The 23,552-nt window shown below is 48.2% G+C and overlaps 2 protein-coding genes across 8 annotated transcripts in view; one reads left to right on the top strand and one right to left on the bottom strand.

The window, feature by feature from the left end:
* APAF1 (apoptotic peptidase activating factor 1) overlaps positions 1–12,360 on the top strand; it is a 165,545-nt gene extending 153,185 nt beyond the window's left edge. Inside the window, exons 27-28 of the transcript XR_013155879.1 lie at positions 10,607–10,734; positions 12,200–12,360. The gene's annotated coding sequence lies outside the window, so the exon portion shown is untranslated. The remainder of the gene's footprint in view (positions 1–10,606; positions 10,735–12,199) is intronic.
* LOC143642812 (ankyrin repeat and sterile alpha motif domain-containing protein 1B-like) overlaps positions 1–23,552 on the bottom strand; it is a 72,719-nt gene that overhangs the window by 6,050 nt on the left and 43,117 nt on the right. For 6 of the 7 annotated variants that reach the window (XM_077111661.1, XM_077111662.1, XM_077111659.1 and 3 more), the window contains 2 exons: positions 23,153–23,239; positions 15,699–15,836 (listed from right to left, as the gene is read on the bottom strand). In XM_077111661.1, the coding sequence (XP_076967776.1) occupies positions 15,699–15,836; positions 23,153–23,239 (225 nt within the window). The remainder of the gene's footprint in view (positions 1–15,698; positions 15,837–23,152; positions 23,240–23,552) is intronic. The other variant, XM_077111660.1, reaches the window with a different exon arrangement.

Genomic DNA, 23,552 nt, shown 5'->3' with positions numbered 1-23,552 from the left:
GGGGTGCTGGGGCCCACAGGCCAGCGAGAGGAAGCCGACCTCGGTGCTCCGGGTGGGAGACGGGTAAGGGCAGGCATCGGGCGAGAGACTCAGGGATTCTAGAACGCGCAGCCCTTAGATGTGCCGACAGTGGCGCTTTAAGAGGGGGAACGCCTGTCATCATTAACCTAAAAACCCGTCGCTGAAAGTGAGATTTACTTAAGCTCCAGCGTCTTCAGGTGAAAGTCAAAGATGCTCATTTTGGGTGGGTGCGACTTTTCACGTGACTATCATGGGAAGCCTAAAAGGGTCTTCAGGGTGATGGGTTGGAAGCTCTGCCTTTTCACTTTAAATGCATTCGGAGTGTTAGGAAGCTGCTCAAGGGAGACACAGAGACCAACTGTGGGACCGAGTTTCCCTGGCAGAGGGCCTGGCTGGGTCGGATTCTAACACGCTGCTTCCCACTCTACTTCAGAATGTTTTACTGCACCCTTCCTTTACTAATAGTTAGAGGTGGCCATTGCTATCTTTCCCATGCTTTCTGCCACCCTAGCATCCAAGGGACTGGAGCTGGAGGTCAGAGAGACGCACGTGGTGGCCGAGAGGCACCTGCAGGCTGGGGGACAGCTCCCCGGGGGGCCTCAGGACACACACACCACCTGGACAAAGAGGAGCCCCATTTGCAGGTTCATCTCCTCCCCATCTCCTGGAACATCCCTGCTATTTAAAATGAGAGGAGAGCAGGAGATTTTACCAGAAAAAGATGGAAAAGGCAGTGCCATTTCCAAGAGGCTCAGGTGACACACTGCTGCTTGCTCCCAAGCCCAGTGTGCCTGTCCCCATGACACTAGCTGCTGCTGGGGGGTTAAGAGATGCCACATGCGCAGGTGAAGGCTCAGCTGGCCTCCGTCTATATCACGCCACCCCTCAGTGACCTACTGAGACACTCAGTAGGAATCTGCCGAATGAGTGGGGGCGTGGGTACGCTTGGGCACACAGGACGGCGACAGTACCAGTCACTCCTGCAGCTGCTGCGAAGAGTGAGAACACAGGGGGTCTGGCACAGGGCAAGCACTGCGCCATGGCATTTCCTTTAGGGCTCAGCATGATCAGGTGCAGGAGGGGTCATCAAGTCCATCACACAGCTGAGGGCCCGAGCCCCCCGGGCACCCGACGGGCCTGTGCCTGCCGAGGCTGTCCCACCCACCCAGCTGGACACCCCTGCCCTGCCGAGCGGCAGAGCTGCGGTCTGAGTGGCAGCCGGGTCGCCAAGCCCGGGTTTCCTCCTGCCGCGGGCGGGCGCCTGTGTCCAGAGGCTGCCGTGGGCGCTGTCCGCAGAGGCTGGATCAGTTCTGCCAGTGCCGCGCGGGTCCCGGTGGCCGCTGGGTCACTCTCAGCGACTCGCGGGCCCAGGAGGATGGGCAGACCAGTCTGCGGGGCCTTCAGAGGTGCGATGGTAACAAGTCCGGCCGCTTCTGCCCGAGGCGCCTGGAAAACGCCTGCCGGGGAAACCGGTCACGGTGGGACGCGCGGCAGCCCGAGGTCACTGCGCTGGGAGGACGCGCTGGCTGGTTCTGCCTGGAGAGAAGCAGCTGGTCCCGCATCCCCGCCCTGGCCGAGCCGGAAGCCGCCCAGTCGCGGGCACCACCGCGTGGCGTATGGCGTGGAGCCGGGCGTGGCGCCCCGCGTGCAGCTGTCCCAGCACACACAATAAAAAGGACACTTTATGCCACGACATTGTGGACAGTTTGCTACACGACGACAGGGAAGCGGAACCCCACGAGGTATCAGGCGATGGGACCCTTCCAGGCAGCGGAGGAACCGTTGCCGAGGGGCTGTGCTGGACACGGGAACAGTTCTTGGCGGCCACCGGTCTCACAGCCAGCGTGGGGGTCCCGGCACCCGTGCCACGGCGCGCCAGCCACAGTGCGGGGAGCCCTTACCAGCACGCCCACATCTCGACTTGCCTCAGGTTCTAATTCAAACTCGTTTAGCTTCACCGGCATTACCTCCTCTCTCTCAAACCCTGTAAGCACCGACGGTGGCTTACCATAGACTGCCCAGCGTGGGTCTCTTGCCTAGAATCACACTCATTGTAGCAATTGGCTTTGTGTATTTTCTGGCTTAGCCCAGCAATGAAAGAAGGTAGAGAGTGTGTGTGCGCACGCATGTTTGGTAGAGGTGGGGGACTGATTGGAGAAAGGGGGCATGCTCTGAGCCTCAGATTTCTTATTGTAAAATGGGGATAACCTGCAGTATCCACTTCACTAGAATGTTATGAGAATCACTAACATTTAAACTACCGATAACACCAGCTAACATTTGTTACTTTCTGTGTGGCATGCACCATGCTAAATGCTCTACATGGACTATTTCATTTACTCCTAACAACAACGACCTAATAATCCTAGGTTGATTATTATTCCTGTTTTGCATATGACATAATTAAGGCTCAAAAAGGTTAAATAATTTGCTTACGAATCCAGCAGCTGGCTGAGCTCTGATTCGAACCCACCACACCTTAAGACTAGACTTGAGCTACAGTAAAAGACTTTTGCAAACTGTTAAAAAATGTTTAGAAAATTAAGTGATGAAGTTGGGAGGGGGGTTCGAAAGGCCCGTGAGTTTGCCCGGGTCTCACAGCAGCAGCTGGGAGGGAGCCCCTTATGATTTGACACAAGCCACCAAGACAGGGGACCCCGGCCCGTGGCCTGCTCTGCCGACAGAGGCAGAGTCCAACCCAATAGGTTGGACTGCCTATCTCTGGGAAGGGGAATTCCTGGTTTTTAAAAGCCCTCCCCTTTCCTTCTCATCAGGGATCTTTTTTTTTTTTGAGGGGTGTATGGTCCGGGAATTGAACCTGGGTCTCCCACATGAAAGGTGGGCATTCTAACCACTATCAACAGGGATCTTGATACATGAATTAAGAATTGCTACATTAGAGGGACCCAAGGAGTACCATCGTGTCTCGAGGGTAGATCCTAAATGTAACCAGGGGGTGGAGAGCGTGTTTTACTCTTGAAAACTTGAGCCATGTGCAGGTGAGCCTGACCTGAAGCTGCCCTGTGGCTGTGTTTCCTGAGCTCCCTCCATGCGTCAGGGCTCTCCCTGGTCCCTGGTCCCCACCTGGCTCCTGGCGAGGGCTCAGCAGCGCTCACCACCTGATGAGGGGAAGGAAGTCCTGGGTCCCCTGAGGTGCAAGAGGCCCTAGGAGGGACAAAGTGATGGCCCCAAGCATCCCTGCATCCTACTTTCTGAGGCCCAAACCAGCAATCCATGAATAGGTCCCGGAAAACCTGCACCCCAGCCTGCAGGCGAGCCAGGAAAGGCTCGGACCACCCAGCCATTACCTTCCATTGATGGGGGTATGAATAGAGTGTTCTGAGCTTGAAACTCCCAGTTTGAAAATCTTTTAGGCACAAGGATTTGATGACATATGTGCAAGGATATTCATTACAGTATTGTTTAAAATTTTCACTATTAGGGGACTGATTAAATAAAACATATTGCATAAATCCACTCCAGTGAAGCACTAGGCAGTCATTTAAAATGACAATTGAGTCATTTAAAAAAAACTGATTTAAAACTGTATAGTATCAGTCAAATAGTAGCACCATAAAAGGATTTTATGATTTCTTTCTTTCTCTACAATGTAGACATTTTCATTGTAGTAGAATTATGTTTTGATTGATTTAAAGATGTCCTTAAAATGGGAAATTTTGAGTTGTATATATTTCTACAGTAAAAAGTTAAAAAATTTAAAAGTTCAAAACATAGAACGTCTTTGTATGCCTAAATTTGTGTTTTGTCTTTCTTAGAGGATAGCTTTTGATAACTGTCCTAATTATTTCCATTGTTATTTTTTTCTGTTTAGAATGTACATAAAAGTGAGTAAAATATTCTTTAGAAAACCCATGAATTTGTAGAGTTTCTTTTTGACTTGATCCTAACTTCTTGGTAATGAAGATGGTGATGGCAGCACATCATTGTGAGCGTAATTAACAGCACTGAAATATTCATGTGGTTAAAAGGGGGAAATTGTAGGTCGTATACATGTTACTAAAGATTTAAAAGCAAAACAAAGAACTGTACAACAGAAACAGTGAAACCTATTGTAAGTAATTGAAAAAACTGTATTGAAAAATGTTTACATGCACACATATGGTATCTATATATGTACAAAGAAAAGAGTGATATATATATTTCTAGTTTGCTAGCTGCCAGAATGCAATACACCAGAGACAGATTGGCTTTTAATAAAAGGGGATTTATTTCCTTAGTTCTTCAGAGGAAAGGCAGCTAACTTTCAACTGAGGTTCTTTCTTATGTGGGAAGGCACAGGGTAATCTCTGCTGGCCTTCTCTCCAGACCTCTGGGTTCCAGCAACTTTCCCCGGGGTGATTTCTTTCTGTATCTCCAAAGGCCTGGGCTGAGCTGCGAGTGCTGAGATGAGGCGTGCTGAGCTGCTTGGGCTGTGCTATGTTGTGCTCTCTCATTTAAGCACCAGCCAATTAAGTCAAACATCATTCACTGCAGCAGGCACACCTCCTAGCCGACTGCAGATGGAATCAGCAACAGATGAGGTTCACGTGCCATTGGCTTATGTCCACAGCCACAGATCCATGCACCTTCACCTGGCCAAGTTGACAACTGAATCTAACTACCACATATATAAATGTTAACAGTTGTAACTAGGTGTTGGCATTGCAAGTGATTGTCTTGTTTATACTTTGCTTTGAATTTTATTCAAATGAGGATGAATTTTTTTTTGCAGTCATTTGAGAGCTTTGCAATTTTGATCACAAAAGCAAAAGAGAATCTTCTCGTTCAAAAGAATTGTATTTATCCTTTGTTGGCACCACCCTGGGGTCCAGAGTGCCTTTTCATTCTTCAGCCAAGAGGGCTGGGAACTGTTTCCCAGGGAAAATCCAGGAAAATTCAGGGCCCTTTTTGCAGGTGCTGCCAGGGCCTCCCCATCCCAGCAGGGCAGTCACCCATGGGGCCACCCATTTTGTTTAGGTGCTTCAGTGTTCACGTTGGCTGTCAACACTGCTTCTACTCGGCTGAAATTTAAAATACCCAACTCCTCCCTTAACCTCAGCTGCAAGGGCAGAGCAAAGAGCGTGACCGTCTCCTGTGGACACAGCTGGGAGAAATGCAGCACGTGGACATTCGTGGACACACAGTCCATCCATCCTGCAGCCAAGCTGGGCCTCGGCTCTGCCCCACCCCAGACCACCTGTGACCTTGACCAGGAGCTGACACTTCCTCTCAGCATCATGACAGCGCAGAAGCAAGTGGAACAACTGCCACGCTGTGCTGCTCACCCCCCCCCCCCAGGGACCAGCGGGGACTCCACGTGGTGATCCAATCCTCGAAAGCCCTGCAGCGCACCCACCATGATCCCTGCTTTCCAGGGTCGCAGCGGGTGATCCGTTTGGCGAGTCCACATGGTGGGGGATCCACTTAGCTGAGTCCACACGGCGGAGGATCCACTTAGCTGAGTCCACACGGTGGGGGATCCACTTAGCTGAGTCCACACAGCGGGGGATCCACTTTGCTGAGTCCACACGGTGGGGGATCCACTTGGCTGAGTCCACACAGCGGGGGATCCACTTAGCTGAGTCCACACGGCGGGGGATCCACTTGGCTGAGTCCACACGGTGGGGGATCCACTTGGCTGAGTCCACACGGCGGGGGATCCACTTAGCTGAGTCCACACGGCGGGGGATCCACTTAGCTGAGTCCACATGGCGGGGGATCCACTTAGCTGAGTCCACATGGCGGGGGATCCACTTAGCTGAGTCCACACGCGGGGGATCCACTTAGCTGAGTCCACACGGCGGGGGATCCACTTAGCTGAGTCCACACGGCGGGGGATCCACTTAGCTGAGTCCACACGGCGGGGGATCCACTTGGCTGAGTCCACACGGCGGGGGATCCACTTGGCTGAGTCCACACGGCGGGGGATCCACTTGGCTGAGTCCACACGGCGGGGGATCCACTTAGCTGAGTCCACATGGTGGGGGATCCACTTGGCGAGTCCACACGGTGGATGATCACACTTAAATCTCATGGACTTTTATTTTTGGAGACGAAAAGTATACATTTTACTTAAAAAAAATAAATGACATATGTAATACTTATTTCCCAATTTATTTTGACTTCCAGGAAACTCAGAACCAAATTCGTGGCTTAGTTCTAATAATTATGCAGAACTCGGCAGCCTGCGAATTGATGTTAAAACCCTTCCCTTGGTGCTCTTCTACCTTTTAGGCTGTATTTCCCCTATTTCCGATTTTTCTGTACCTATATTTTTAGTTTTACCAGACCTTTCCCTGTAGGCTGAAATTCTTGATGGAATGAGGCATGGAATACAGAACATCTGTTTGTTTACTTAAGCATTAACTCGAGGGCTCCTGAAGTTTAACCCATTCCTGCCTGGATGGCTGACAAGGTCCGGCAGACACGAGCCCCCACATCATCTGATGAAAATGACAAAAAGGAAGAGAGCTGGGAGGGGAGGGGCCTCATGGCGCAGGCTGGGGGGCTGCCTGTAAGAGTAGCATCCTGATCCGCCCAGCTGCGCTTCCCATTAGCATCCACAAAAGGCCACCAGCACATTTTGGTGACCCGAGAAAGAACTGATGTGTTTTGTTCTGCAGGACAGGGAAGCTGCAGGTTCAGACGCGGATATTTTGGCTGGATGTTTTGGCTCATGTGCCATCAGCATTACAAATGCCCCCGGTGGGTCGGCAGAGGTGCTCCCCGAGCTTTCCTTCCCCTTCCCTATGCGAGCTCTCCCGGGCAGCAGGGTGAAGATGCAGACACAGTCACGGAAAGGGCCGGACCTGGGGTCCAGGGCAGGGAGCTGGTGGGGGGCCTCAGGGCTCTGCTGGGCCAGTGTGGTGAACAGAGCCCATCAGAGACCCTGGTGTCCACAGCGCCCCCTGCCCCTGAGGAAGGAACCCTGAGAAGGGGATGGTCCCAGGGGCCGGTGGTCCTTCTCCACCCTGGAGCTCAGGGTGGTCAGACTGGAAGCTTGTCTCATCTCTGTGTCTTTTACCCAGCCCGCTATGGATACAGCTTAGAGATGCACAGACCATGGGTGCCGTGTCCAACAGCGACCCCCTGCCACGGGCCAGGACAGTGGGTGCCGTGTCCATCTGTGACCCCTTGCCGTGGGCCGGGAGGCGAGCCTGACCACCACCAGCTCGTGCTGTGCAGGCAAGGGGCTGACCTCCACCTCGAAGGGCTCAGCCAACAACCAGCCCCCAAACAGCCGAGTGTTTTGTCTGCTATAAAATGGCCTTTGCTCATGGCAATACACCCAGTTCCCATCTTCCACCTGCACCTTTAAGACTTGGCTTCTCCATGGAATCCCCCAGGAGCCTTCTCTAACTTCCTCCCCAACCCCCAGGTAGGTTAGTGACCTCCTCGGTGGGCCGCAGCCACCTGGCCCAGACTCCTGGCCGCAGGGCACAGGCTGTGCTCTTCTCTCTCTGGGGTGGTTGCCCCAGTGGACTGAGCTCCCCAAGGGCCCTCATTTGACTTTGCACCTCCAGATTTAGAACACGGGAGGTACTTGATCAGTGTTTGCTGGATTAATCAAGGAAAGGAAGCTGTCTGGAAGGTGCTGAAGATAAGGTGATTTATGCCTTAAGATAAGACAAGACCAAAAATGGATAGTCAGAGCCAGTTCTTTCCTTCCATCTTCTCTCCCCAAGGGAGACCAGGTAATCAAATGCGAAACAAACACAGGCAATGCCGCAGGGAAGGGGACGGCAAAGGGTAGTACCTTCAATCCGGGTTCTCACTGGGGTCTCCAGAAAGAAGCGCATTTCTCTCTTGGCTGTATTTTGCTTGTACTTCTTATTTCTTATGACCTGGAGTAAGCCTAGTCTGCGACTTGCTTCATCCATGTCCAGAAGCAAAAATAACTTCGAGAATACTCTGGGCATATTTGCAGAACTCATTCACATCTTCCTGATTTCTACTTATTGTTAATTCTCTGAACTCTACCAGCTAGAAATTAAATATTGACAGATTGCATTTCTAGCAGATAAATGCTGCCCAGTCACGTGCCTTCAGTGTTCAGAAGTAAATATTAGGCATTCTCCTAAGGTGCCTGTCTGGACCAGGATTGGGAAAAATGCAGACAGATGATTTACTGCTCATTTCAGCTAACTGAAAAAGTCATGAAATGAATTCCCCCCCTAGTTATAGCAGGGGCATACGTAGAAAATTTTGGAAATGAATGGAAAAATAAAGAAGAAAATAAAAACCAGTAAAATTCCACTACTGAATGTCTGTAACCACTGCTAACATTTTGGTGTAAAATTGTCTTTTCAACTGTTTATATAGGCAAATACATTTACATATGTATGAATATTTCCGTGTGAATTTTATGTGAAGTTTCATACGTTCTCTTTTCATGTAACATTATATCACAGTTTCTGCGTGCTGTTAATCGTTCTTCAAAGACATGCTTTGAAAGGCGGCGGAGCATTCTCCCGCGTGGGCTGTGATGCAGCTTTATGCCCCAAGTACAGCACGCCTGGCTCAGTGACAGGCTGGGAAAGGGACTGGGCCCCACTCACCAAATCATTCTTTGCGTTCTGAAAACATCCTGGGGGCTCCTTGGAGACCACTCGTGCCTGGTGTTCACCTGCCCTCTCCGAGCTGTGCTTTGGGTGGTCACAGAGCCATAGGCCACCGGGCCTCCCACGCTGGAGGGACCAGCTCCCAGGCAGAAGGCAAACGGTTTTTACTGAGCTGCTTGGAAAGGGATCTGCTATATTTCAGCCTCTATTTCCTACCCCACCGTAGTGGAAACTGCAGTAAATCCTCCACCAAGTTGTGATGCCTTGGAAATGGGGCACAGCATCAGATTTCCGGGTTAACTGAAGATTAAAGAGAAAACCTTCATTTTGAGCCGTGCTCTTGGAGCTCTCTTGCTAAAATGGACATGTTCATTTCCTCATCTTAGGAAACAGCAAATATAAATGCTTCTTTCACTGAGTATTGCAGAGGCACCCCTCCCCTCCACCCCAATGCCCTGAATTCCCCGTTCTGAATTGAAGTAACGAGCTGTCATGTTCTGGCATGCTCCCTCAAATTTAACATTCGGCTTCCAGCCCAGGCACCCTCCAACGGGAGGACCTGCCTGCCTGGGTGCCGGCCCCACTCCACCTCCCAGGGCCTCGCTTTTTATGGTAACTGCAGGTTCCTGCTCCTCTCTGCAGGTCCCTGGGAGCAGGGACGGCCCTTGCCCAGTGCAGCGCTCAATAAAGAGAGGAGCGCATTTGCATCTGGCCTCAGGAGTGGAATACTGCTGCAGTGAACAGGGTAGAGACCCAACGCTGGGCCCTAAGGCCCCACAGGGCCTGACTGCAAGTAGGGATGCATTACTCATGCAGTCCTTACAGATCCCACTGGAGGGGAGGGCTGCTCCTGTCCCAGATGGGGAGGCTGGGATTCGCGGCATTCTTGTCCAAGCTATGAGCCCGGAACGGCTGACCTGGGACTCAATACCAGGCTGAGTCTAAAGTCTTAACTCTTCAACATGATACTGACTTTTCAGTTATTTGGGAGGAGGGTTAATGAATAAATGTATATATGTTGCTGCAAAACAAACTGAAAACATTGCAGAATGCCTACTTCCTTTCTAATTTTACAATACATGGGATAGATTTAAGGCACTGAAAACATTCATAAAAAAGCAAAAACAAAATAACAACAACAAAAAAACAGAAAAAAGAGGGATGACATTGTCTGAATATCCACCCATCTTTGGCCTTATGGTTCAGTTAAGTCCTAGCTAAGTTGATTTTCATCAATGGAGAGGTGCCAGGGCTGGTCTGTTTATTCCTTTGGGGGATGGGATGGGACAGGGAGACTGAGAGAGTAGCCTTTTTATGGGGTCAGGGCCATTCCCTGGTCTCAGAAGCTGATCCCTTCGGCCCTTGGCTATGCCAACGGGCTTTTGCTTACTGGACGGTGTCAGAGAATGGCTTCTGCTCTACATGAAGATGCTACTTTGTACACAGAAGAAGAGGGAGGGAACCTGTTAGAGTCAGGGAGGGAACGTGTTAGAGCTTCATCATAAGGGCTCTGTGCACTAGAACATTTTCTTTTGCTGCCGTTTGTTTTCACAGCATCATAATCAAAGAAGTTGAGAGCCATTTTCAGGTGAAAAAAGCAAGACAGAACAGGAGACCCTGCCTAGTGTCACAGCCAACCCTAATTCACTCATCAGAGGCCGCTAGAATGAAGTTCCTCCCCGTCTTTAGGTTCTCACTTTGTGGGACAACATCTGCAAAATAAGCCATAAAAGACTTTTCTTCCGGAGCCTCAGACTACTCCGTGGAAATAATCCCAGAGTTTAAAGAAGGGCTCAGGCATTTTAATTTCATTCAACTGATGGGAAAAACCAAGAAACACACCCACAGCGGAGCCTAAGCCCGAAGTCAGAAGCCGGCAGGTCCCACCTCTGATTCCAACCACGCGGCCCCTCCAGTGTTTCCCTCCCCCCGCGACGAGGCTGATGGTGGCGCACCACAGAATGCTGTCTCCCACCCTGCCAGCCACGCCTCCCTGCATCTTGCCATTTGTGTCTCCATTTTAGATACTCTCGTGCCCCCCATTCAGCCAGGAAAGAAGGAGTCCATAGGGACCACGGGTCTGACATTCCCCACGCACTCCCGACCACGCCACATGGTGCACACGGAAGACAGAACAGGGGAGGAGCCGCAGGTAAGAGAAAAATGAGGATGGCTAAAAATGTCCAAGGCTGCAGACACGTCCTTTCTAGAGAAGAGATGTGAGAATAAGCAGAGTCATGGCTTTTAATACTACTTTTAAATACTCATATTTTACAATGATTGCATGCGGTCCCTCCTGGATTTTTAAAACAAATCTATACTCAGAGAATGCAACAAAACCTTTCTGATCTACTCACCTCAACGCTATTAAGGAGAAATCTAGAATAGCTGTGTAAATAAGATATTGAGGTCAATGGTTTCCAAATTCTCCCGGTTATATCTCTCTCTTACCAATCTAGGAAAGAATGCTGCAGCTTTGGGGCCCCGTGGCCACTGAAATACGCCCCCCGCCCCCCGACTCATTTGAGATGAGAGAGGACAGAAAAGCTGAATCCCTGTTTTTTACCCTCACAACTCCTATCTCCTAGCTCATCCTTCCAAGCCCTGCAAACCCTGTCAAGGTTATCACTGCTTGGGGGGTGGGGGTGGGGGGGTTCCTACCAAGATAGAGATTTGAATAGAATCAACTAGAAATCAACAACCATGACAGCTAAAGTCCAGACTCGCAGGTAAAGAGGCCTGGTATCTGCCTGGTTTTGTTTTTTTTTTCCTTGAGAACCCTACTTGTGTTTTTGCTTTAGTCTTTTAATTTTTTTTTTTTTTTTTACCTAATTTTTAATGAATTTTTACCTGTAGCCGTATAAAACTGAAAATACTACCAGCTGAACTCATCCTAGATTTTAAGTAACGGAAACAAACCTAGAGCTCAGCAGGTGCAGCATTTCCCGAAGCTGTGTGGTGTGGAGCGGCAGCCCAGGGAGGTGAGCTCCAAAGGGGCTGGGGGCTCAGGGAAGCTTCGGTCACCCCAGTCCGCGCACCCCGTCTCCTGGACCTCACAGAGCATCTGAGCAAGGCCCAGAGCCGCCTGGAGAAGGCAGCCAGCAAACTCCCAGGCTGGCTCTGCCTGCGCCCTGGGGCTGCACTTCCCTGGCCGTAGGATTTCTATGGGAAAATGCCCTGCATTGCAAACCCAGCTCTCCCTAAACTAGACGCTGCCTACACTCCACTAAAGCTTTCTGGTGATAGCAGCTATTCATGCAAACAGCACGGGACCCACAAAAGTTCTACAAGGTCAAACTTCACAATAAAAAGGTGCATGTATTCCTACATGTCAGCTAAAATGTTAAATGTTTCCTTGAGATATTATAAGGTATTCTTCCCTCCTCCCCTGCCCCCAACTCACACTTTGTGGCAGACTCAAATCGTGAGAACTTAAGACCTGACTATTGAACTTCTTTACGTAAATATACAAAACCCAAGTTCAAGAGGCTTTTCTTTCTTTTTACTGTAAGCAAAGCTTGTTGCATCTCAAAATCGCTCCAAGGCTCTAGACAGGCGGGATGGTCTTTGTTACTCATTTTTTTTTGTTTCTTTGTTTCTCCCTCTGTGGTTTCCAGGAAGAAGGACAGTGAGGGAGGCCGAGACCAGGGGAGTCCTGCCCCAGGGGAGCACCACCCTGCCGGTCCTCACCCCCAGGCGATGTCCCAGACCAGCTCACATGCCTGCAGGTTATGCACAGCCAGCGGAGAGGGGTTATGTGAGTGATCAGTGCCAGGTCTCTGCCTCAGGACACACAAAAGTAATTCTAGACTCAAGGTAACTGGATTCACAAGTCAAAAGAAAAAAGTTTTGAGGTCAAGATCATTAAAAAAATTTCTTTTTATTCTGTTCCTATATATAGAACCTCAAATTTCCCCTTTTAACCACATACACATATATGACTCGGTGCTGTTAATTGCATTCACAATGTAATGCCAGCATCACCTCCATCCACTATCAAAACTTTCCCATCACTAAACCTTACCTCTTTATTCCCTATCCCCACTGCCTGGTAACCTGTTTTCTAGATTCCAACTCCATGAGTTTCCTTATTCTAATTGTTTCACATCAGTGAGATCACACGGTATTTCCCCTTTTGTGTCTGGCCTCGTTCACACCACGCGATGTTGTCAAGGGTCAACCAGTTTGTTGCAAGGATCAGAACTTCACTCCTTTTTACCCCTGAGAAATATTCCATTGTGGGCATATGCCACCGTTTGTTTATCCATTCATTGTTTGATGGATACTTGGGTTGTATCCATCCTTTGGTAATTGTCAATAATGCCACTACTATACCTGTTTGAGTCTCTGCTTTCGATTCTTTTGGGTATATACCTAGAGGTGGGGCTGCCAGGTCAGATGGTAATTCTCCACTTAACTTTCTGAAGAACCGCCAAACTGTCTTGACAACGGCTGCACCACTTTACATTCCGAGCAGCAATGAGCATTTCTAGTTTGTCACATCCTCTCTAACACTTGTGTGGAATGGTATCTCATTGTGGTTTGGGTTTGCATTTCTCTAATGGCTAATGATGGTGAACATTTTTTCATGTGCTTTTTTGCTATATGTGGATCTTCTTTGGAGAAATGTCTGTTCAAATCTTTTGTCCATTTTTAAATTGGCATTAACCTTTTTTGTTGACGAGTTGAAGGGTTCTTGAAATTTTCTGGATATTAAACCCATATCGGATATGTGGTTTCCAAATATTTTCTCCCATTGTGTAGACTGTAGTTTTACTTTCATGATAATGTCCGTGGAGGAGCAAAAGTTTTTAATTTGGATGGGCTCCCATTTATCGTGTCTTTTGTTAATGCCTTTGTTACTTTTCTTGAAGTTAGACAAACTGTGTTCACCTGGAGAGGGTTAAAATGGTGGGCTTGTTGTACAAGAGGAAAAGCCTTTGGAACTGATGCCAGAACCTATGCTAGCAAATGTTGACATTCAACCAAAACTTCAGGATGAAAAGATAAAAGATGATGCAATTCTCCACACATTTTCCAAAGTTATTGGGGTCTTCACATTGACAATAAAACTGAACAGCTGACCATCTTCCCCACATTTCATCTCAACATTCCAGTATAGACATAGCTAAGAATCTCAAGGAGGCAGGTGGTCAACAGGTATCATCTTCAGTTTGAGTGTAGAACAGTGTTTTTGATACTCTTAGGAAGGCAAATTCTATTTTACTTTAAAGACCAATCTTAGGAGAGAAATGCTGCAATCCTCAGGGAAAGATTGGAATGCTGTGTGAAAATCTCAGCCTACTAAAGTTGATTCAGTGGCAAGTGCAGTATAGAACTAGAAGGTCCACGGAGCCATGTGTGCTTGAGGCTCTATCTCTCGAGTTCTTTTGCAAGGGCAGTGGGGAAACTGTGGCCCATCAGGAAAACCTTTCTGGCATACCTCTATCTTTTAACATCTTACCAGAAAAAGGGCCAGACTGTCGGCTTTGACATGACTAGGCAAGGTGGGTAGGAGGCAGGGATGGACCCAGCATGGGCCTGTGTTTGTGAGGCCTCCACATACGCACCTTCATTTCAATCCTGGGGAAAACCTGTGAGGGACAAGTGCTTGTCCCCATTTATACAGACAGCAAACTGGGACTCAAAAAAAGTCCCACAGCTTGTCTGAGGCCGGGGAGTAGTGCATGTGCTGCCACGTGAACTTTGCTCAGACTGTTCTTCCTCTGACTTCCGCAGCCCACCTCCCCTGAGAAGGTGTTTCACGCAAACCCAAGCCTATGCAAGACAGCACTGTGTAAAAGTGAGACGACTAACTGCATTTCACATAAAAGACCAGTTATGTTTAAGGCACCAGAAACTGAACACTGCATGCCCTTGTAAAGTCCAGCTGCCCGGACTAGACTGGCTGCAGCACCGAGATGCCAGCGAGACTTCAGCCACAGGCATTAGAGCAGCCTGGGAGAGCTCAGCCTTGCGGTGCTTGCTGTCAGCATTGCTGCTTCTATAACTTCTCCTCATCCTTCCCAAATAGAAGGTTTTGGCATGCAAGCATTCCCTCCTAGGTTTTCAATCTTTTAAAAAAAGAAAAGAAAGGGATGGGCACTTGTAGCGCAATACAAATGCGCTGGTGTGGGGCTGACCGCTGCCTGCACCCCCGTGGCCTGGTGGGCCGGGGTCCCTGGTATCGCCAGAACCAGAAAAGGCAGCTTCCAGCAGTTGTCCGCTTGTGACACACTGTGGGCTGGCCTCCCACGGATACATTACCCGGCAGTGTCTGTGTAATTCTTTAAGTATATTTTAAACACACTGATCAGAGAAGGATTATCAAACTCAAGTGACATTTTAGAATGTTTCTGGTTATAAATTATTTCAGGCTTACAGCCAAACTCTTGCATCTTTCCTGCTTCAAGTGCAGATTCCCAATGCACTCTAGTAGAAATACACTCAAGCAATTTATACCATGTTGTGCGTATATATAGCTTAAGGGAATACTGGTTTTCTAATATCATTTTTGCATCCAAGTTTATAGTACATGACCAGTTTTTAGACAGTGACAAGTGTGACTATAAGTGGTTTAACACTGTAATGACATCATTGCAAGATTAAGCTCTGAATGAGCAAATGGGCTAAATCTTGGTACACAGTTATTATCTGTTGGTGACTAATTTGATTCCTATTCAATATAGAAAAACCACAAATGTTTCATGAGGCACTGAAAAGTACTTTTCTTCAAACAAATCTATACTGTTAGCCCTTCATGCTTAGAAACAGCTAACCGAGAAACAACAAGCAGAGTGAAGGCAAAAGGAGGCTGCAAAACCTTTTCTGTATTTTGGTATGAGAGAAAGAAAGGAAATCGTCAAGTCTGAAAAGCGAGGCGAGCGGTTGAGCAAGGACAGTTGAGAGATCAGGTAAGGGTGGGGCTTTACATGTAATGCATGACTGAAAATACAGACAAGGCAAAAAACCGACAGGGCCAAAATACTTCCTCCTTGGTGGGCCTCCCACCTAGTAAACAAACCGACGCTAGCATCCTCACTAGCGGCTGGGCTTTCAGCGAAACGCAAGCACGTTTTGGGGGATAAGGAATCCACCCAAAGCGGAGGGACTCACCACGTCGAAAGCAGTGAACACATGGCAGTAGTGGTGACTGGACTTCAAGTCCTTTGTGATGTAGGCGAATGTGGACAGGTCCTCTGGGTCCTGGGCAGCGCAGGAGATATTACGAATTTCATGCTCAGCGATGACGTTCTGGAAGAAATGACATGAGAGACTACAGTTGTCCTTTGCAAACCCACCAATTTTAGCAGAAAGGGGCGTGACACCTTCCTTCAGCCCCTGGTAGAGTTCTAGACCAGCCGTGTGCAAAGTGAGCCGAGGACCCTCCGCAGGCAAACGTGTATCAGGACTGCAGGGGATGCGCTCGTTTAATTACAAACAACCTAAAATAGTCACATCCTGGAGCAATGGGGCGCACTGGGTGGCAAGCATAGAAGCGGGCGGGGTGACAGACACTTTAAAAGAAACCAGTCACGGCGAAGCCCTTTAGGGTTCCCACGCCTCACGGGAACCTGCGGCCTGGCACACTGCCTCCTGCTGTCTCCTTCTGGAAAGGATCATCCATCACTTTCTCCAGGCAGGATGGAACACCGACCCCAGGAAGCACTCCAGATCCCTCCCGAGGGTGCTTGCCCTCATTCTCGCGCCCTGCTTGCTCCCCCAGAGCAAACGCAGGTACAGAAAGAAGCAGGCAGGTGAAAGAGAGCCCAGGTGTGCTCTCTCCAAGATTGCCAGAGGCTGGGCGTGGGGGTGCGAAGGGGAAGAGCAGGCTGCAATCTTGAAGCCCTGGAGGGCTGGCTTGGTTGAGGGCCCTGGGGATATAACAGCATTTCTCTAAGGACAGCCACTACCATAACTACCTGAACCCTAACTCTAGCCCGAACCCTAACCCGAATCCTAACCGAGATGGGCACTGTTTTCCTCGATATCTTAGACAGGTGAGGACACTGGTGCTCAGACTTAGCCAGGGCTGCTGGGGGAGCTGGATTGAAATTCAGGGGTGTATGCTTTCTAATACATCGCAATCCATGCCCTGCTCCCTCTGGTTTGACGTGATCTCCTTTCTTTTTCTCTCTAGCATTTCTTCACACCTGCTCCCCTCCACCTCCAACAATAACTGGTTGGGGGAAGCAAGGAAAGGGTTAAGTATCATCGTTCTGGGGCCCACAATAACTGTGGAGCATCGTCTTGGCTGCAAACCTGTTAGGTACATAGATATATTTAAGAAGCAAAAAATTTATATACTAAAGCATTGATTTTTTTAATCTTATCACATCCTATTTAGTTCTTTTTTTTGCAGTTGTCATTGATCTAAAACCCTCATGCTTTACTTACCCTAATTACTTCTTAATTGCACAATCTTAAATAACCTGTTGTCAGTATAATGTTCCATGTATACTTATCAATGCCTAAAATGCTTACAAAATGTCTTTCCCTGCCAGCATCTCCAGCAGGTATTTCATGTCCCTCACTCTACAGAGCTGTGTACTTGGGAAGCAATTATAGTATTAACACATAATAGAAAATTAAATTAAGACATTCTTCGCTGTGACCATGTGTTGACGCTACATGCAGTGCTCTGTCAAAAATAACTTCAAATTGAGATCAGAACCCCATAAACAAGTAATATTCGATTGCAAGATGCGATTTTAAAACAGAAGGTCATGATTCTCCTCTGGAATTCAGATAATCTCTTCATGTAGAAAACTAAATTAGGAACTAGTGGGTTTTAAAATGAATTTAAAAATAAGAATATTAGGGCAAGCCACGGCAGTTCAGCAGGCAGAGGTTGAACCCGAGTTCAATTCCCAGTGCCTGCCCATGCCAAAAAAAAAAAAAAAAGAGAAGATTAAGGGCTTTAAAGAATGGTGTCAGCCAGTTCTGAGCACCCCTGCCATCTTCTTGACTGCTCTTACCTTGCGAGTATTTGTGGATTTGTCTCACTTGTCCAGGATCTACTAGTCACTAGAAAAAAGAAGGCAGTTCAACTTGCTCTGTCTTTGAACAAAGCTGGCACTGTGTGCTCTTGAGATCCTGGGCCACCATAAGGAGGGCCAATGTCTCGAGAAAGTGAGACAGTGAAAAGTGCTCTGGGATGACCTGAATGTGCCAATTCACAGTAGGCTGCTCCTGCTGATTTTCAGTTGTGTGTGTGACATCACGGCCTTGGGCAAAAGTGCAAAGTAGGAAAAGGGTCTCTTTGGAGATCTCTCTCCTTCTCTGCTGTTTGTGACCTTCCCTCTGCCTTTTCTAACCCTCCCCAATTTTCTGGAGCCCCCCTCTGCTCTATATCTTGGGACCCCAACGTCACCTCTTAACTGCCCAGTAAGTCCTGTCCCCTACTGTGATGCTCCACATTCCAAAACCAGCCTCCCCGCTCGGTGCCAAACTCTTATTTCTCTGTTCCCAGGCTCTAAGCTAGGAGGCAGACAGGCTAATAGAAATGCCCCATCCTCAGAGATGAACAACTGATAAGTCTAATCCTAACTGGCATCTAAAAAAATCCTTAAATGAATTTGTATCGAAGGCTTGTGTGGGGAGGTATTTTTGAGCAAAATTTCCTGATATATCCCTGGTGCCAGGATGTGGGAAGGAAGCTGGGACATGCTATGAAACGCCACCATCGCTCTGCCGTGCCCACCTTCGCAGGAAGGCGGGGCCAGTTCTCGCTGTACCCTGAGACAGGGGCATGACAGCTGCAGACAACAGGGGACAGGATGTCTGCTTTCCTCCTCAGCCCAGGCGTCCGGGAGGAATATATTCTTTGCATCTCACGTTATGCACCGATCAGTGGCTCCTCCACAGATTAAAAGGTGATACATGTTCCCTGGTGTCAGATGGACTCATTTTATGCTGATCAGCCTCCATTCTTAGCATGCTCCAAGGAGCTTTTTAAGAGTCAGGAGAAGGCCTGGGGAGGAATTCACCCTGAAACCTCTTTGGGATAAAAAGTTTGGCAGCTTAGTAGCTTGAACAGGGAGAGAATCACACACACACACACACACACCCGGTCTGTGGCCTTTCATCATGCTAAGGAAGAGCTAGAGGTATGTGGCTGGTGGGTGTAGAACAGAACTTTTTGGTCCAGCCAATGAATGGTTCTAAGAAGGGAGGTGACAGTGCTGTGACGGAGCTCATTGTGCCTCTTCCCGCTGACCCCACCTGGACTCCCACAGGTAGGGTGTTTCTCTCCAGAAAGGTCCCCCTGGAAAAGGGCAGCAGCGTGGCGAAGGGCTCACTGCCACAGCCTCCCCAACTCATGCTCAACGTGCTCTTCATTAGGCCCCTGACTTCTTCAAAGGAAAAGCAGATGCTATAAAAAAAACAATGGGCCCTTGTGCAGGCAAATGTTCCAAACTATTTGGTACCTACAAAATAGCTTAAGCCCTGTTCGAAGTTGGCATTCAGAAAAAACAAAAAGCAACCCCCAACTCTGCATTTGGCCGGACCTGAGGCCCAGAGGAGGGGCCAGCGCAGGGGTGCCAAGTGTGGTCTGACCTCGGCTGCATGCTCGTGGGTGGACCACGTCACCTCCTGGCAGGGCCTGTGACCTGGAGGACGGCTGGCAGCTGACCCGCCGTCCCCAGGGCGGACGCTGTGCTGGCACCACCTCTGGACCACAGGTCTTCACGAAGCTGATGGGGCTTATCGAAAACAGCTCAGGCGTAAATCCATTCCCAGTTTCATTTTAAATTCAAGATCATTTTCTGCTTCTTCCTTCTTAAATCAGGATCAGTGAAGCAATTCATTTTCTAGGTTGCTAGGCAATAAATTCATGAGTTGATAACTAGGCATCTAACCCTTCCCCATGAACTCTGCCAAAGCCATTTATTTATCAGAACAAAAAGCAAGAAGAACAATTAATACATAATCAATGGATCATAATCAATAATCATAATCAATGAAAGAGCCACGTCAACCTAACTGGTGAAGGTAGCTGCGGGGTTAACAGAAGAAGTGTGAGGTCAGGAGTGAGCAAAGCTAGGCTTCTCCCTGGCCACCGAGCCCTGTGACAGTGGACAGGTACCCACCGAAGGTCTGGCGCCTTCAGCTGCTGCCGTCGTTAAGTACAGATTAAACGACCCTTTGCCTTATGGGGCCCACTTAAGAGAGCGCTGCTTAGGAACCAACTACAACGAAAACAGAAGTGCCTTATTACAGGCTTACTGGCCATCGGTACCTGACACTGAGAAGCCTTCACACCCCTCATTGCAGATCCGAGTGGCCCAGCAAGATGACACTTTCCAGGGGGAGAAACATCCCAAGTGAAAGCAGAGTGCGGGACTCTGGAGCTGCTCAAGCTGCCCCTTGGCTGCTGTGGGCACAAATCCGAGGCCGCTCTGGGCTGGAGGACACTTTCTCCGACACCTGGACATAGAGAGCGGCGGGCAAAGATGGTCTAGACCTAGAATCCAGAATTAGGTATTCTAGATTCTAACAGTGAACCTGGAATCAGTGAATCTAGAATCAGTTCCCTTCACACCTGGAAGGCTATCCCTCAGCACGGAGCCTCCACGCCTTCTGAATCCAGTCGGTCCGCCCGGGTCCGGGTCAGGCCCCCCATCTCTCAGCCTGGGGCAGTCAGACGCCCCAGATGGAACCTCACCACGTTCCCTCCTGCTGCCCCTTTTCTAAACACAGCCTCTCCGCTTTGGTTTCCCACACGGCCACTGCTTGGCTACGATGCGGAGTTGTCTTCTCACCCCCTGTCCACCGCACCAGCTACACCGCAGGCCGCCGCCATGGGGACCCTGTGTAGCCAGTTAAAGTTGACCTTCCCAAATTCCTGAAAACGCCAGGCACGTGTTACCTTACAGTCACAGAGGGGTTGGCTTGACCTGCACCTTGCCTTTTTGCTAGATTTCTCTAGAATACGCTGAGGGCAATATTGGCAGGATTTGAAAAATAAGCTGGCCTTCTTTATTTAATATTGTCCTTGTTTACACAGAATTATCTTTCACAAATCTTTCTGCGTGTATACTTCCAGTGAGCGGTCATCAGTGAGCAGAGGTCTATGGACAACTCACGTAGTTATTGGCGACGGATGCAGAAGTGTTTCCTAAAGGTTCAGGGGCGTCACTTCCTTCTAAGACACTTGATATGTCCTTAAGCAAAATGTCAACAGATTTGGCAAAGCTCTGGCCCAGCCCTCTGATCACGGACAGTGGGTTAGAGAGGATGCTGTTAAAACTGACACAGCCACATGGGAAGGCAGCCTTAAGACTCTGGGAACTTCTTACGGCAGACGCCACCTGTTTAGGAGCTGTCAGAATCCAGTTCTGAAAAGGCTGTTAATAGAATGGAGGGTCAAACTCACACACTGAAAATCTACTGCTGTTCATGCTTTTGAAATGTAAACGGGGTGGTCAGAGTTGCTCCAGGCTAGGAAAAGATACAAGTGCCAGAGCCTTCTTGACAGCAGTGGAACTTTCAGTGAGCGTCCCATAAAGGCCTGGAACTTTTTAAACCATTTGGCTACAGTGCAGGGATAAAGTAGGTTTATACATCAGCAACTGAAGTTGCTTCCAGGAAATCAAAAAGCAAATCTATTGGGCTAATTCTGATTTGGCCTCCACAAATTGTGATCTGAAAATAACCGTCAACAACATACTACAGGACTGAAATGATCATCTTGATGCTGATGGCTACAGCTCCGATGGTATTATTACAGCTAAGGCATCTCATCAGAATATAGTTTGTGCCATCAGCCAGGAGGTAGTGCTGGGTTTAAGCTTTCTGCCTGGCTTTCAGAGTTTTTCCTAAAGCCGAGACACTCTTTTCCTGGCAGAGGTCAGGCTGACCTAAGCGCCAATGCAGCAGCCTTTTCTGTTACAGAAAATAAATCTGGGAAACTTCTAATTGGTTAATGCAGATGCTCAGGTTTATAACAGACACCAAAGAGTCACTGCCTATGGCCCCAAGTCATCATCTGCTTTACGAGTTCCTGGTCTTCTCCTCCAGAACCGAGATGGGCCGAGGTGGGAGGTCTGGGTGGGAAGTTCAGAAAACAAGAGGTATTCCCCAGTGGCTATCACTCTGCTTCTCCTTTTTCTTTATTTATCAGCTGGAAGGATGCAGGAATAAAACACCCAAACATTTGGATTCTGCAAGGAGGAGCAAGGCAGCTTTGAGTTAATGGAGAGTGAGTGACACAAGGCTTCTAATCCGGCACCAGGCATTGCCTTCACCAAGAAAGGAATTCTAGAACACTCTTAAGTAAAGTGCAGCCCAGCTGTCCAAGCTCTACCTTAGAGCCTACACGGGTCCCACTGCGAGTACAAGGCCACAGCAGAGCCGCAGCATGGCCTTGACTTCCTTTCTGATTACGTCTCTTAAGAAAATGATAAAGCAGAAACTCTCTCTCCTATCTCAGTAGTTGAGAATTAAATGCAATTAAGAATTAAAAAAGCCAGAGAGTGGGTTTCTTATGTCCGCCTTTCATTACATGCATTAAGTGAAAAGATACTGTGCTGGTTTGAAGTTATGCACCCCAGAAAAATGATGTTCTAATCCATTCCTGTGGGTGCAGACCTACCGTGGGTGGGACCTTATGGTTAGGTTGTTTCCATGGAGATTAATCCTTTATTGGAGTCCTTTAGGAGAGCTCATGGTTGGGGCGGGGGGGAGGGAGAGAGAGAGAGATCAGAAAGAAAATGCTCCAGGAGAAGCCAGAAGCTGAGCGAGCCATTTTGAAACCAACCCAGGAGAGAAGGGCCAGCAGACGTCACCACATGCCTTTCCATGTGGCAGATGAGCCCTGGATGTCATTGGCCTTTCTTCAAAATCAAGGTCTCTTTCTCTGGATGCCTCACTTTGGAAATTTTCATGGCCTTAGAGCTGTAAATTTGTAACCTAATAAATCCCCTTTGTAAAGGTATATTTTGCATTCTGGTATATTCCATTCTAGCAACTTTAGCAAATTGAAATATATAGAGAGATATTTTTTAGAGAAACAGAAAGACAAACGTGCTAGCCTTAACTAATGGCATTTCCTCTGATGAAGAAATGATGAAATTGTTGCCTTTCATTCTATAAGTTATTTTCTTTTGTTTTAATGTTCTCTAGATGCAGAGGACATGCCAGATAATAAGTGGTATAGTCTATTAGAGAAGCATCATGGAATAGTGAAATCACATGTCAGATAATAAGTGGTCTAGTCTATTAGAGAAGCATCACGGAATAGTGAAATCACATGTCAGATAATAAGTGGTATAGTCTATTAGAGAAGCATCACGGAATAGTGAAATCACAACATTTGTATGAATCTCAGATCAAGTGCCTCAAATAAAATGTACCTCTCTATATGTGTGAGTGTGTGTGTTTGTGTGTGTGTACACGTGTTTGTATGCACATGCATCTACAAGGAATGTTTGGGGAGCATGAAGATTGGGGGGTGGGTGGGGAGTGATTCAAATGGGGGTGTTGGGCATGATGGGGAACAAAGGATTTCAGATCACATACTCAGACCTGCATCTGGTGTCTAAACCAAATGTAGGTGTGATACCTACCTTATTTGTGGCATCGATAAATTTGACGCCTTTATAAGAGACAGAAAGAATAATAGTGGGGACCTTCTTCATTTGCTCTGTAGACTTCTGAAATTAAAATTAGAAAGCTGTTAGAACAGTTTGTGTTGCGTGGCAACGGAAGCACATAATTTTTCCTCTTGAAAGATAAAAATGAGCTCAAGTTAAAAACAACACATGCACGCGTGCATACACACACACAAACCACACACTCTAATTTAAATGTTTGTCTCTCTTCTCTTGGGCATAGCCGGGTTTTGTGCTTATAAAGTATCTGTCTTGCACTTAAAGGTCTAAAAAGAGCCTGTTTGGCTGCTTCATGTGGGTGAAGGAATACTCCTTCTCCTACTCCTTTTCCCTGACGCAAAAAGGGGTGATGAGG

Source organism: Tamandua tetradactyla, chromosome 7 (assembly GCF_023851605.1).
Source record: "Tamandua tetradactyla isolate mTamTet1 chromosome 7, mTamTet1.pri, whole genome shotgun sequence".
NCBI classification, from domain to species: Eukaryota; Metazoa; Chordata; class Mammalia; order Pilosa; family Myrmecophagidae; genus Tamandua; species Tamandua tetradactyla.
Note: the sequence above shows the minus strand (reverse complement) of the source record. Positions and strands in the feature narration are given on the sequence as shown.